General features: G+C 38.5%; 1 protein-coding gene across 1 annotated transcript; it reads right to left on the bottom strand.

The window, feature by feature from the left end:
* Window positions 1-511: 511 nt before the first annotated feature.
* On the bottom strand, window positions 512-2,938 carry LOC137643349 (putative per-hexamer repeat protein 5). Its single transcript, XM_068376180.1, has one exon. It carries the CDS (start codon window positions 2,936-2,938, stop codon window positions 512-514), a length of 2,427 nt encoding a protein of 808 aa, XP_068232281.1.
* Window positions 2,939-14,116: the final 11,178 nt, after the last annotated feature.

The raw sequence follows: 14,116 nt of genomic DNA, 5'->3' as shown, positions 1-14,116 counted from the left end.
GAAATAAGATAGTACATGCTCAAGTGTACCCTCAAGCAAGAGAACTCTAATCCAAGACAGCGGAAGGCCATGGTACAGAGGCTATGGCACTACCCAAGACTAGAGAACAATGGTTTGATTTTGGAGTGTTATTCTCCTAGAAGAGCTGCTTACTATAGCTAGAGTCTCTTCTACCCTTACCAAGAGGAAAGTAGCCACTGAACAATGACATTGCAGTAGTTAACCCCTTGTGCAAAGAAAAATGTTTGGTATTCCCAGTGTTGTCAGGTGTTTGAGGACTGAGAAGAATGTGGAAAGACTAGGCTAGACTAGTCGATGTATGTGTAGGCAAAGACAAAATGACCCGTAACCAGATAGAGGGATCCAATGTAGTAATGTCTAGCCAGTCAATGGACCCAATAACTCTATAGCGGTAGTATCTCAACGGGTGGCTGGTGCCCTGGCCAACCCATACATTTCCCCCATTCTATGTTACCTTATTGCTACAAAGTAATATTAATTCTTCACCTATTTAAGTACAGTAAACTCTTGCAAACCGTGTTCCAGAGATAGTTGCAAAACCTGTTCCAGAGATAGTTGCATAACCTGTTCCAGAGATAGTTGCATAACCTGTTCCAGAGATAGTTGCATAACCTGTTCCAGAGATAGTTGCATAACCTGTTCCAGAGATAGTTGCAAAACCTGTTCCAGAGATAGTTGCATAACCTGTTCCAGAGATAGTTGCATAACCTGTTCCAGAGATAGTTGCAAAACCTGTTCCAGAGATAGTTGCATAACCTGTTGCAGAGATAGTTGCATAACCTGTTGCAGAGATAGTTGCATAACCTGTTCCAGAGATAGTTGCAAAACCTGTTCCAGAGATAGTTGCAAAACCTGTTCCAGAGATAGTTGCATAACCTGTTCCAGAGATAGTTGCAAAACCTGTTCCAGAGATAGTTGCAAAACCTGTTCCAGAGATAGTTGCATAACCTGTTGCAGAGATAGTTGCATAACCTGTTCCAGAGATAGTTGCAAAACCTGTTCCAGAGATAGTTGCATAACTTGTTGCAGAGATAGTTGCATAACCTGTTCCAGAGATAGTTGCAAAACCTGTTCCAGAGATAGTTGCAAAACCTGTTCCAGAGATAGTTGCATAACCTGTTGCAGAGATAGTTGCATAACCTGTTGCAGAGATAGTTGCAAAACCTGTTGCAGAGATAGTTGCATAACCTGTTGCAGAGATAGTTGCAAAACCTGTTCCAGAGATAGTTGCAAAACCTGTTGCAGAGATAGTTGCATAACCTGTTGTAGAGATAGTTGCAAAACCTGTTCCAGAGATAGTTGCAAAACCTGTTCCAGAGATAGTTGCAAAACCTGTTGCAGAGATAGTTGCAAAACCTGTTGCAGAGATAGTTGCAAAACCTGTTCCAGAGATAGTTGCAAAACCTGTTCCAGAGATAGTTGCAAAACCTGTTGCAGAGATAGTTGCAAAACCTGTTCCAGAGATAGTTGCAAAACCTGTTCCAGAGATAGTTGCAAAACCTGTTCCAGAGATAGTTGCATAACCTGTTGCAGAGATAGTTGCAAAACCTGTTGCAGAGATAGTTGCAAAACCTGTTCCAGAGATAGTTGCAAAACCTGTTCCAGAGATAGTTGCAAAACCTGTTCCAGAGATAGTTGCAAAACCTGTTCCAGAGATAGTTGCATAACCTGTTGCAGAGATAGTTGCATAACCTGTTGCAGAGATAGTTGCAAAACCTGTTCCAGAGATAGTTGCATAACCTGTTGCAGAGATAGTTGCAAAACCTGTTGCAGAGATAGTTGCATAACCTGTTGCAGAGATAGTTGCAAAACCTGTTCCAGAGATAGTTGCATAACCTGTTGCAGAGATAGTTGCAAAACCTGTTGCAGAGATAGTTACAAAACCTGTTCCAGAGATAGTTGCAAAACCTGTTCCAGAGATAGTTGCATAACCTGTTCCAGAGATAGTTGCATAACCTGTTCCAGAGATAATTGCAAAACCTGTTCCAGAGATAGTTGCATAACCTGTTCCAGAGATAGTTGCAAAACCTGTTCCAGAGATAGTTGCATAACCTGTTCCAGAGATAGTTGCATAACCTGTTCCAGAGATAGTTGCAAAACCTGTTCCAGAGATAGTTGCATAACCTGTTCCAGAGATAGTTGCAAAACCTGTTCCAGAGATAGTTGCAAAACCTGTTCCAGAGATAGTTGCATAACCTGTTCCAGAGATAGTTGCAAAACCTGTTCCAGAGATAGTTGCAAAACCTGTTCCAGAGATAGTTGCAAAACCTGTTGCAGAGATAGTTGCAAATCCTGTTCCAGAGATAGTTGCAAAACCTGTTCCAGAGATAGTTGCATAACCTGTTGCAGAGATAGTTGCATAACCTGTTCCAGAGATAGTTGCAAAACCTGTTCCAGAGATAGTTGCAAAACCTGTTCCAGAGATAGTTGCATAACCTGTTGCAGAGATAGTTGCAAAACCTGTTCCAGAGATAGTTGCATAACCTGTTCCAGAGATAGTTGCAAAACCTGTTCCAGAGATAGTTGCAAAACCTGTTCCAGAGATAGTTGCATAACCTGTTCCAGAGATAGTTGCAAAACCTGTTCCAGAGATAGTTGCATAACCTGTTCCAGAGATAGTTGCAAAACCTGTTGCAGAGATAGTTGCATAACCTGTTGCAGAGATAATTGCATAACCTGTTGCAGAGATAGTTGCATAACCTGTTCCAGAGATAGTTGCAAAACCTGTTCCAGAGATAGTTGCATAACCTGTTCCAGAGATAGTTGCAAAACCTGTTGCAGAGATAGTTGCATAACCTGTTGCAGAGATAGTTGCATAACCTGTTCCAGAGATAGTTGCAAAACCTGTTCCAGAGATAGTTGCATAACTTGTTCCAGAGATAGTTGACCAATCTAATTCCATGGACTGAGATGTCATTGCTCTCCAGCTACAACTTTAGCATTTAAACATCTTCCAGATGTTCCGGATCAAGAAAATCAGAATTTAGCCTTCCTTCTGGTAATCAGTGTGGATTCCACGAGGCAGGATTACCTAATAACCTGTTGCTTGGCTCATTCTTTAGAATTTCTCCATTTCAAATTTCGACTTAATAAAGAGATTTTGACGTAGGAAAAATCTATTTCTGGGCTCCGACCTGTGCCGCCCAGTGAAATGCTCCTTTTACATCATTTCTAAGGTAAAAACTGCAGCAGGTTTTACCTTAGAAATTATGTAAAAGGAGCATTTCACTGGGCGGCACAGGTCAGAGCCCAGAATTCTATTTTTCCACTGGCATAAGATTGTAGATCCTAAGCTCGGCGCTATCTGGTGAATTACACATCATGCAGACCCACAATAATGCTATTGTGATGGAGCCGAGAGAAGGTTGTGAACTCAAAGCAGTGTGAAAGCAACTGAGTGAGTTTATTAAAGAACACTCTCCTTTATATACAAAATCTCAAAGCAACAAGAATTTTCATGTTCAAATATTGACACTGTTACAGAGGAAAAAGCAGACATGATTTTTCAAGTTCTTTTTAGTGCGAGGGGAGAGCGAAGATACAAGCACAAAATGAACTATGTACGATCGTGTGACACACGGTTGGTACACTATCAATCATATTTCCTAGAATCTTAAATGAGTGAAAAGTGTAATTGCTGTTTGTCTCGGAATATGTTGGTTCACACTTGGGCCATATCATCCCACCAGGATATCCACAAACTTGAATTCGGTACACTCCTGCATTGTTGCTGAAGTCGTAGAAAGTCCCCAGGGAAGATAAGTCATTATTATTATTATTATTATTATTATTATTACTATCCAAGCTACAACCCTAGTTGGAAAAGCAAGATGCTATGAGCCCAGGGGCTCCAATAGGGAAAAATAGCCCAGTGAGGGAAGGAAATAAGGAAATAAATAAATGAAGAGAACAAGTTAACAATAAATCATTCTAAAACAGTAACGTCAAAACAGATATTATTATTATTATTATTACTATCCAAGCTACAACCCTAATTGGAAAAGCAAGATGCTATAAGCCCAGGGGCTCCAACAGGGAAAAATAGCCCAGTGAGGAAAGGAAATAAGGAAATAAATAAATGAAGAGAACAAATTAACAATAAATCATTCTAAAAAAAGTAACAACGTCAAAACAGACGTCATATATAAACTATTAACAACATCAAAAACAAATATGTCAGAAATAAACTATAAAAAAGACTCATGTCATTATAAACATACTGACTGTCATGTGATTGCCATTTACATAACGATAAGACACGTAATTGCTGGTATTTCCTCCCACCCATGGCTTCACAAAACTACTATTGATAACTTGATAAAATTGTAATTTCAAATTTGAGAAGACTTTTGTGCCTTTCTTGTCACTTTCGATTTAGAAATTCCTACTTACTTTACTTACTTGTTTTGGGTTTAAATCCAACCCTCCACTGAAGTCGAGTGAACTACTTCTCGGGCGGGTCCATATTAATCATCTAACGAAACATTTTCATTATAACTTATACAATTCTTTGATTGTAGCATCTTCCAAATCATATGATCTTGTGAAAAGTAATGACTTTAGTTTCTTCTTAAATTCAGTTGCTCCCTTTAGATCCTACTTGTATAAGCAAGCCCAACGTACGTAATAGCAGTGTAATTGTGCAATATTAACGAAAAGACATTATAATAAAAAAGGTTCTAAGTATTTCCTTAAACATGTAACTGTTAATGAATGGAGCAATACACATTTATGTTGACGCAAAACTTATCCGGAAGATTAACACCACGCTTGAAGTTATTTACAGATGGCTAAACCAGCTCTAAAGCAATTTTTTTTTCTTTTATTATAAAAAGACAATTACATTTTATTCATTTACATTTTTGTGTAATTATTCTATTTACAAAAATGTAACAAAAATATAACAAAATATAAATTAAATGAAACAAAGACTTTACATCAAAAACTCTCAAATATCTTCTTTGGATACAGACACTAAATCAGAAAGTTAAGTCTGGATACAGACACTAAATCAGAAAGTTAAGTCTGGATACAGACACTAAATCAGAAAGTTAAGTCTGGATACAGACACTAAATCAGAAAGTTAAGTCTGGATACAGACACTAAATCAGAAAGTTAAGTCTGGATACAGACACTAAATCAGAAAGTTAAGTCAAAATATTCTTTTTTTTTTATTTCACTCATATTTACAAACAACGAGGTTGATGAATGAGATATTCATCTCCTAGAGTTCCTAAGTTGATGAATAAGTAATAGATGGGAAATGTACAGATGGACACAAGAATTCTTGGCACACCTCGCTCTGAGTAGGTGCACCCTGTCACACGGTTTCTACGAGGTCAGTTCTTGTGTTTAGCCATGAGCACCTATGCCCTCTCTCCTCACACTATAGTCCATTTCTTTTAGCGATGCATATTTGCACCGACTCGTAGCGGTGCCCTTTTAGCTCGGAAAAGTTTCCTGATCGCTGATTGGTTAGAATTATCTTGTCCAACCAATCAGCTGTTTGGTTACTCGTTGCGAAGTCAGGGTGTCAAAATATTCTAGTATATTTTGACAGTTTTTCAACATACTAAAAAACAATTTCATTAAATGTTAAATTAAGAATCAGGAAAAGAATGGTGAAGCTGGATTTTAACTACCCAATTTACGATGAAAATTCACTCAAAGTACCAAATCTCAACTAATGAAAAGCTAAGCGGAGTTTACCAAATCTGCTGTTTCTAAACAAGAATAATTCTATACAAATTAATTCAGCCTTCTTGGTAACATCCAAATAAAACAAAAATAACGAATTCTAGTATATTTTGACAATTTTTCAACATACTAAAAAAACAATTTCATCAAATGTTAAATTAAGAATCTGGAAAAAAAGGTGAAGCTGGATTTTAACTACCTAATTTACGATGAAAATTTACTCAAAAAGTACCAAATCTCAACTACACTCATTACTAATGAAAAGCTAAGCGGAGTTTACCAAATCTGCTGTTTCTAAACAAGAATAACTCTATACAAGTTAATTCAGCCTTCTTGGTAACATCTAAATAAAACAAAAATAACGAAACAAATTACAGTAGTTTGAAATTGAATTCTCACAACAGTTTGAATTTGATTACTTTCTCTCTTTTTGTCTCGTCTGTACATAATGCTATTCATTGTAACGAATACTTAAGTACACCATAAATAGCTACATTCGAAAAATCACAAATTATTAGTAATTTGTATTTTTCCTAACATACTTAGCGAGAACTACTTTCATAGGAGTTACCTGGAACCTCCTCTCAGACGACCAGAGTTTTGTGTAGTTTACCCTACTCCCGTTTTCTGTAATGGTAGGCCTAGCGGAGGAATACGTGCCCTGAGAGCAAACCCGAGGTAGGCCACATGCGCGCTTGGGTCGTGCAAAATTTCAAAGAAAAACTGATGGCGTATGCTATTCGATTAAAATTCTTTTTTGAAACGTAAATCTCTTATCTATAACCCTGATATTGAAAGATACATTAACGAAAATATTTAGATTAATCTATTTACTTGGTTTTGCTGGACTAGTTTTAAGTGCTTCTAGGAGGACACTCCAAAATCAAACCATTGTTCTCTAGTCTTGGGTAGTGCCATAGCCTCTGTACCGTGGTCTTCCACTGTCTAGGGTCAGAGTTCTCTTGCTTGAGGGTACACTCCGGCACACTATTCTATCAAATTTTTCTTCCTCTTGTTATGTTAAAGTTTTAATAGTTATATAGGAAATATTTATTCTAATATTGTTACCGTTCTTAAAATATTTTATTTTTCCTTGTTTCCTTTCCTCACTGGGCTATTTTCTCTGTTGGGGCCTCTGGGCTTATAGCATCTTGCGTTTCCATCTAGGGTTGTAGCTTAGCAAATAATAATAATAATAATAATAATAATGTCCAGGTGTTTGAGAGAGATTTCCATTTAACCCATTTCTGGACGGCAGGTGTCTGTGGGTGCGGAATCGATCAAATATTAAACTACAGGTACGGTTGAATATTTGACCGGGTTTGCGCTCCCAAACACCTGTCGTCCAGAAATGGGTGAAAAGGAAATCCCCCTCAAACAACTGGACATCCACCAACTTATATGAGTGACTGCACTTATATATTTTGAAGAAATGGGCGTGAGAGGGTTACAAGTGCATGCACAGAAAACTGGCAATTTCAAACTTTTGTTACCTATCATGATCGTAATATTCTGAAAATTTCGAAGTTTAATTTTCAATTTTTTATTTATATGAATTGAAGTTCTGGAGTAAGTAAAATTTTCATTTATTACCTTAAAATATTCCAAATAATTCAAATACTGGGGAGAAAACTGGCAATTTCAAACTTTTGTTACCTATCATAATCGTAATATTCTGAAAATTTCGAAGTTTAATTTTCAATTTTTTATTTATATGAATTGAAGTTCTGGAGTAAATAAAATTGCCATTTATTACCTTAAAATATTCCTAATAATTCAAATACTGGGGAGAAAACTGGCAATTTCAAAGTTTAGTTACCTATCATGATCGTAATATTCTGAAAATTTCGAAGTTTAATTTTCAATTTTGTATTTATATGAATTGAAGTTCTGGAGTAAATAAAATTTTCATTTATTACCTTAAAATATTCCTAATATTTCAAATACTGGAGAGATGAAAATCTAGCCCGGATGAACTTGAACACGAGCCGAGTTATAGCAGTATCACCAAAAAGATTTCGAAGCGGCATCTTCAAAATTCCTCAAGTTCTTGAAACCTAAAGTTCAAATAAGAATAATACAATCATGATTTATAACATGATATCTCACTGTGCCAAGTTATGGTAACATTAAAAAAGATCAGCAATGGTTTCAATATGATGATAATCACAAAATAATTTTCTGACCTGTTTCCTTGAAGCTTTTCCTTGAAGGGGCCCTCCCTTGTAGCTACCCCTTTTACCCCCCCCCCATAAGGTTAAATTTCGAGCACATTTTGCTATATATATATATATATATATATATATATATATATATATATATATATATATATATATATATATATTTAAATTGCTCTAACAGGCTTAATTTTTGTCCTAGAGAGGTCAGGTTGGTCTCATTCTTTTGGAAAATGCCTGAAGTTTCTCATAAAATTATAAAAAATATATAAAAACATGTAATTAACAGTGTTTTGCAAGAACGTACCGGTACGTCCTTTGGGGGTGAAAGGGGTAGCAGCGTTTTGCTTATGCAGCCAGTAATGCCATTTGGATAGTAAAAAGTAACAATCAGATTGCCTCCAAGGGCAATAATAATAATAATAATAATAATAATAATAATAATAATAATAATAATAATAATAAAGATATTAATAATAATAATAATAATAATAATAATAATAATAATAATAATAATAATAAAGATAATAATAATAATAATAATAATAATGATGATGATAATAATAATAATACAAATAATAATAATACAAATAATAATAATAATAATAATAATAATAATAATAATCCTTTCCTCGTACTTCCAGAAGTGGTTCGTCTTTCCTTTGATGGCTTCGCCCAGAGTGGATGGAGACTACCTGCCCGACCATCCTGTTCGACTAATCCGAGAAGGACGTTATAACAAAGTCAATCTCATAACTGGAGTCACAGCTGATGAAGGAGCAATATTTTCACTACGTAAATACAACCTTTTTTAATTAAATTCCTATTCTTAACCCTTTTACCCCCAGGCTATTTGGAACTTTCCAACCCTTAACACCCAGGGTTTTTTTTTTCAAGCACATTTTGCTATATATATTTTTTAATTTGCTCTAACAGCCTTAATTTTTGTCTTGGAGAGGTCAGGTTGGTCTAATTCTTTTGGAAAATACCTGAAGTTTCTCATAAAGTTATCAAAAATATGCAAAAAAAATGTAAATAGCAGGTTCTTTGCAAGGACGTACCAGTACGCCCATGGGGGTAAAGGGATGAGTTTTGTGAAACATACCAGTACGTCCTTTGGTGGTAAAAGGGATAAGTTGTACGTTTCACATATAATTTCAAAGCAATTAGTTTCAGCACTCACAACCACCAGATATTATGATTCCGGCCTCTTAAAATCTAACTTTGTAATCACGTAATTATGATTCCGGCCTCTAAAATCTAACTTTGTAATCACGTAATTATGATTCCGGCCTCTAAAATCTAACTTTGTAATCACGTAATTATGATTCCGGCCGCAAAAATCTAACTTTGTAATCACGTAATTATGATTCCGGCCGCTAAAATCTAACTTTGTAATCCCGTAATTATGATTCCGGCCGCTAAAATCTAACTTTGTAATCCCGTAATTATGATTCCGGCCGCTAAAATCTAACTTTGTAATCCCGTAATTATGATTCCGGCCGCTAAAATCTAACTTTGTAATCCCGTAATTATGATTCCGGCCGCTAAAATCTAACTTTGTAATCCCGTAATTATGATTCCGGCCGCTAAAATCTAACTTTGTAATCCCGTAATTATGATTCCGGCCGCTAAAATCTAACTTTGTAATCCCGTAATTATGATTCCGGCCGCTAAAATCTAACTTTGTAATCCCGTAATTATGATTCCGGCCGCTAAAATCTAACTTTGTAATCCCGTAATTATGATTCCGGCCGCTAAAATCTAACTTTGTAATCCCGTAATTATGATTCCGGCCGCTAAAATCTAACTTTGTAATCCCGTAATTATGATTCCGGCCGCTAAAATCTAACTTTGTAATCCCGTAATTATGATTCCGGCCGCTAAAATCTAACTTTGTAATCCCGTAATTATGATTCCGGCCGCTAAAATCTAACTTTGTAATCCCGTAATTATGATTCCGGCCGCTAAAATCTAACTTTGTAATCCCGTAATTATGATTCCGGCCGCTAAAATCTAACTTTGTAATCACGTAATTATGATTCCGGCCGCTAAAATCTAACTTTGTAATCACGTAATTATGATTCCGGCCGCTAAAATCCGGCCTCTAAAATCTAACTTTATAATCACGTAATTATGATTCCGGCCTCTAAAATCTAACTTTGTAATCACGTAATTATGATTCCGACTTCTAAAATCTAACTTTGTAATCACGTACAGCTAGTTTGTTTACTATTTCATCTTCCAAATCCAACTTTTCTCTACAAAAATCAATACTTTTGCTCATTTATCATTTTCAACTAAACACGGTGGTTGTCATTTATGGAGTAATTGCCTTCGATTGAGTAATTTTGGTGCCATAAAGTAATTATAGGGTAATCAGGATATCTGGTGTAATCCATTTTAGGCAAATCCTGTCATTTATAAGGTAACATATCCTATAACGTTTTTTTTTTTTTTTGAAGTATCCCAATCGACCTATATCCCTTTTGTCCTCAAGCGAGTCACACTTCCCCTCACCCCATTGCATGAAATCCTTATTGTCCTCAAGTGAGTCACACTTCCCTTCCCCCTATTTCATGAAATCCTTAGTGTCCTCAAGTGAGTCACACTTCCCCTCCCCCCATTGCATGAAATCCTTATAGTCCTCAAGCGAGTCACACTTCCCCTCCCCCCATTTCATGAAATCCTTATTGTCCTCAAGCGAGTCACACTTCCCCTCCCCCCATTTCACGAAATCCTTATTGTCCTCAAGCGAGTCACACTTCCCCTCCCCCCATTTCATGAAATCCCTCTTGTCCTCAAGTGAGTCACACTTCCCCTCCCCCCATTGCATGAAATCCTTATTGTCCTCAAGTGAGTCACACTTCCCCTCCCCCCATTGCATGAAATCCTTATTGTCCTCAAGTGAGTCACACTTCCCCTCCCCCCATTGCATGAAATCCTTATTGTCCTCAAGTGAGTCACACTTCCCCTCCCCCCATTTCATGAAATCCGTATTGTCCTCAAGTGAGTCACACCTCCCCTCCCCCCATTTCATGAAATCCTTATTGTCCTCAAGTGAGTCACACTTCCCCTCCCCCCATTTCATGAAATCCTTATTGTCCTCAAGTGAGTCACACTTCCCCTCCCCCCATTTCATGAAATCCTTATTGTCCTCAAGCGAGTCACACTCCCCCCCCCCCATTTCATGAAATCCTTATCACCTACTTCTATCTATATATTCTTCCCCCTTTCTCAAAAGTTTATTCAAATCTTATAAATCTTCAAGTACGGTTATTACAATAGTTTCATGGCTCCCTCCTTATTCTTAGGCAAAGTTGACAGAGCATATTTTGAAGACTTGGATATGCCATTCTTCCATACATCAATTCTTATTTTGATCCTGATTTTTGTTCGTGTGTTGTTATTCATGTGAGAACAAAGCCTTGGGTTTAAAGGAAGGGGTTATTCATGGTGTGAGAACAAAGCCTTAGGTTTAAAGGAAGGGGTTATTCATGGTGTGAGAACAAAGCCTTAGGTTTAAAGGAGGGGTTATTCATGATGTGAGAACAAAGCCTTAGGTTTAAAGGAGGGGTTATTCATGATGTGAGAACAAAGCCTTAGGTTTAAAGGAGGGGTTATTCATGAGGGGCGAGAACAAAGCCTTAGGTTTAAAGGAGGGGTTATTCATGATGTGAGAACAAAGCCTTAGGTTTAAAGGAGGGGTTATTCATGAGGCGAGAACAAAGCCTTAGGTTTAAAGGAGGGGTTATTCATGAGGCGAGAACAAAGCCTTATAGTACAGCGGCATAGCAGACCAATTGTTCAAATTGGTCTAAAAGCACCAAAATTGGCACACATGTAGATTAATATATTCTAAACATTTTTGGATATGGAGGCATTCAAGATTAGCCCTTAGGAAGATATGGCGGCCATTGTTCAAAATGGCCGCCATTTAACATTAGCGTCATTACATAGACTTCATTATGTGTCGTTAGTTTGGTGCTAGATGGGCCAAAATTCCCTTTTTTTACATCAGAATTAACATCAATAAATGTTTAACAGATATTTAGATGAATCTTCTCAAAAATGGCCCCCAAACTGGCCGCCATTTTGTGGAAAAAGTGGACATTTGATGAAGATTTCAATACTCAATGACATAATACCTCTAATAACCAGTACCTGATTTCAGGAACACACTTTAATTGCTCAAGTTGCTTTTTTATTTCAAATTGCTGGCAAAATTGCTAGTCAAAATAATACACAGAGTACGGGAAGTTTACAGTATGGTCAGATTGTAGTTATATAGTCGACCAAAAGCCCAGTCTCTAGGCACAGTACTTGTGTAATCCTGCAGTACATACATGTAATACAATAACGTAGATTTTGCCACACTATGTTAATTATGATTCCGAACTTTTCAAATCTGGTCACCAGAATTATGAATGTCTACAGATCATAATGTTGGTTAGCAAGTTTTCTGTCCCAATCTACTGGCATTCGCCTTCACAGAAACATAGACCAGTGCATTGCAGTGAAGCGTTCTTGCACTTGCAGCGGTTTTTGCAGCCTTTCTTGCATCCGCAAGACACCAGCTCATAGCAGGCCTTGGATGCCTCAGGGAGTGTGGTCCAGAGTGGTGTGTAGAGCCCATCATCACTCCGATGCCAGCCCCAGTCTGTTGGTGGAGGGAGCACGGGCGTTGGTACCAATGCCTGGCCCCAGACATGACCACCCTGAAGGGCAGATCTCTTCACATGCTGCTCCAGAGCAGCGTAGGTTGGCGGGATGTTCTGAACAGAGTTCGTCTTTGCAAAGAGCTGCTTTCTCGCCTTGTTGACGTCCTTGCATTTGCTTGTGCGGTCATACAGGAGTATGACAAACCTCTCGATGACATGCATTGTATCCTCTTGGATGCTTGTGGGTGCATTTGCCAGACTCAGCAGGGCATCAGTGAGTTCTGGCAGCGTGTTCCATGTTGCCCAGGCAGATTTCTTCCCATGTCCGACGAAGGCTGACACAGTATCACACCCTGTGATGGCATGAAACATTGGAAGAGCACATGCCTTCTCTGGACCAAGGGAGGAAGCTATTTCATGGGCTGCAATGTAGCGGTAGTTCTTGCCTGTCCCAAAGGCTACCCAGAGTTCGTCTCCAGCTGGTAGTTTCTGGACTACCATCACTGCTAGGACCACGACGTCACTGTCTACTGTTCGAACCTGTATCTGGTGGTGACCATGTTGTGCAGCATGTGCTACATGTAGCATCATGCGGGTGTCTGCCTCTTCTTGGTTGCATGGTGCGAGTGAGTTGACATCCTCTTGCTGTGGAACACAGATCACCTGCTCCCCATCAGTGACGACCAGTTCCTTGCCTTCTTCTTGAAAGGACTCTGCAAGCATGGTGGAGAGGTAGCTGAAGAGCTCCACTTTGTTGCTATCAACTCGCAGGAAACTTTGCCAATTTCCTGGTATGACTGCTGAGTCGACAACACGCCGACGTACTCCCTTTCCACGCTGTTCTCTGGTTGATGCCTTCAGGGAATCTGCTCTGTAGCTGTCCCACACAAGGTCAAGACGTGATAAATGTTGGAAACGTTGTACAATGTATGGGATGAACACTTGCTGTGCATATTCCTCGAACGTGTTGGCAGTACCCGGCTTCAACATCTTGGCCTGGACATTGTCAGTACTATCAAATGCTGAGCTGCTTGCGATGCGTCTCTTCTCTGCTCTTCGTAGCATTGTGTTATTGTATTTGAGCATACATGTTTTATGCCACTTGGCCTGTTGGGCAACCATTGTCGCCTCAACACCTTGTCCTTCATCTAGTCTCTGTAACTGAACAGTTCTTGGCAGTTCTCCGAGTTCATCAAATTTGACCAAGTTTGCAGCCATTGTCGTGTATCCACTCCCAGGGTCTCGGCGTTTAGACAGTACTGGGCAGACAAGTGACTCTGTTGTCTCCTCTTGACATACAAGACACAGCTTCCAGTTTGTCTCAGGAGGTGTTGTGGGAGTACGTTGCTCAAAAGTATCGACCAGTTGGAACTTCTTTGCCATGGCTGCAGTCTGGAACAACGCGTCTCTGATGTCAGGTGGTGCTGCTGCTGCCTCACCTGCAAAGACACAAAACACCACCATGTTACCACAAGTTACTACTACAAGCACCATGACTATCAACACTATACTATTACTGCAGCCGCCGTCACTGCCACCAACGCTGCCGCTGCAAAGTAA

The sequence above is a fragment of the Palaemon carinicauda genome, chromosome 6 (genome assembly GCF_036898095.1).
Source record: "Palaemon carinicauda isolate YSFRI2023 chromosome 6, ASM3689809v2, whole genome shotgun sequence".
Lineage (NCBI taxonomy): Eukaryota > Metazoa > Arthropoda > Malacostraca > Decapoda > Palaemonidae > Palaemon > Palaemon carinicauda.
The sequence above is the reverse complement of the archived record's forward strand: the minus strand, read 5'-3'. Positions and strand labels throughout refer to the sequence as shown.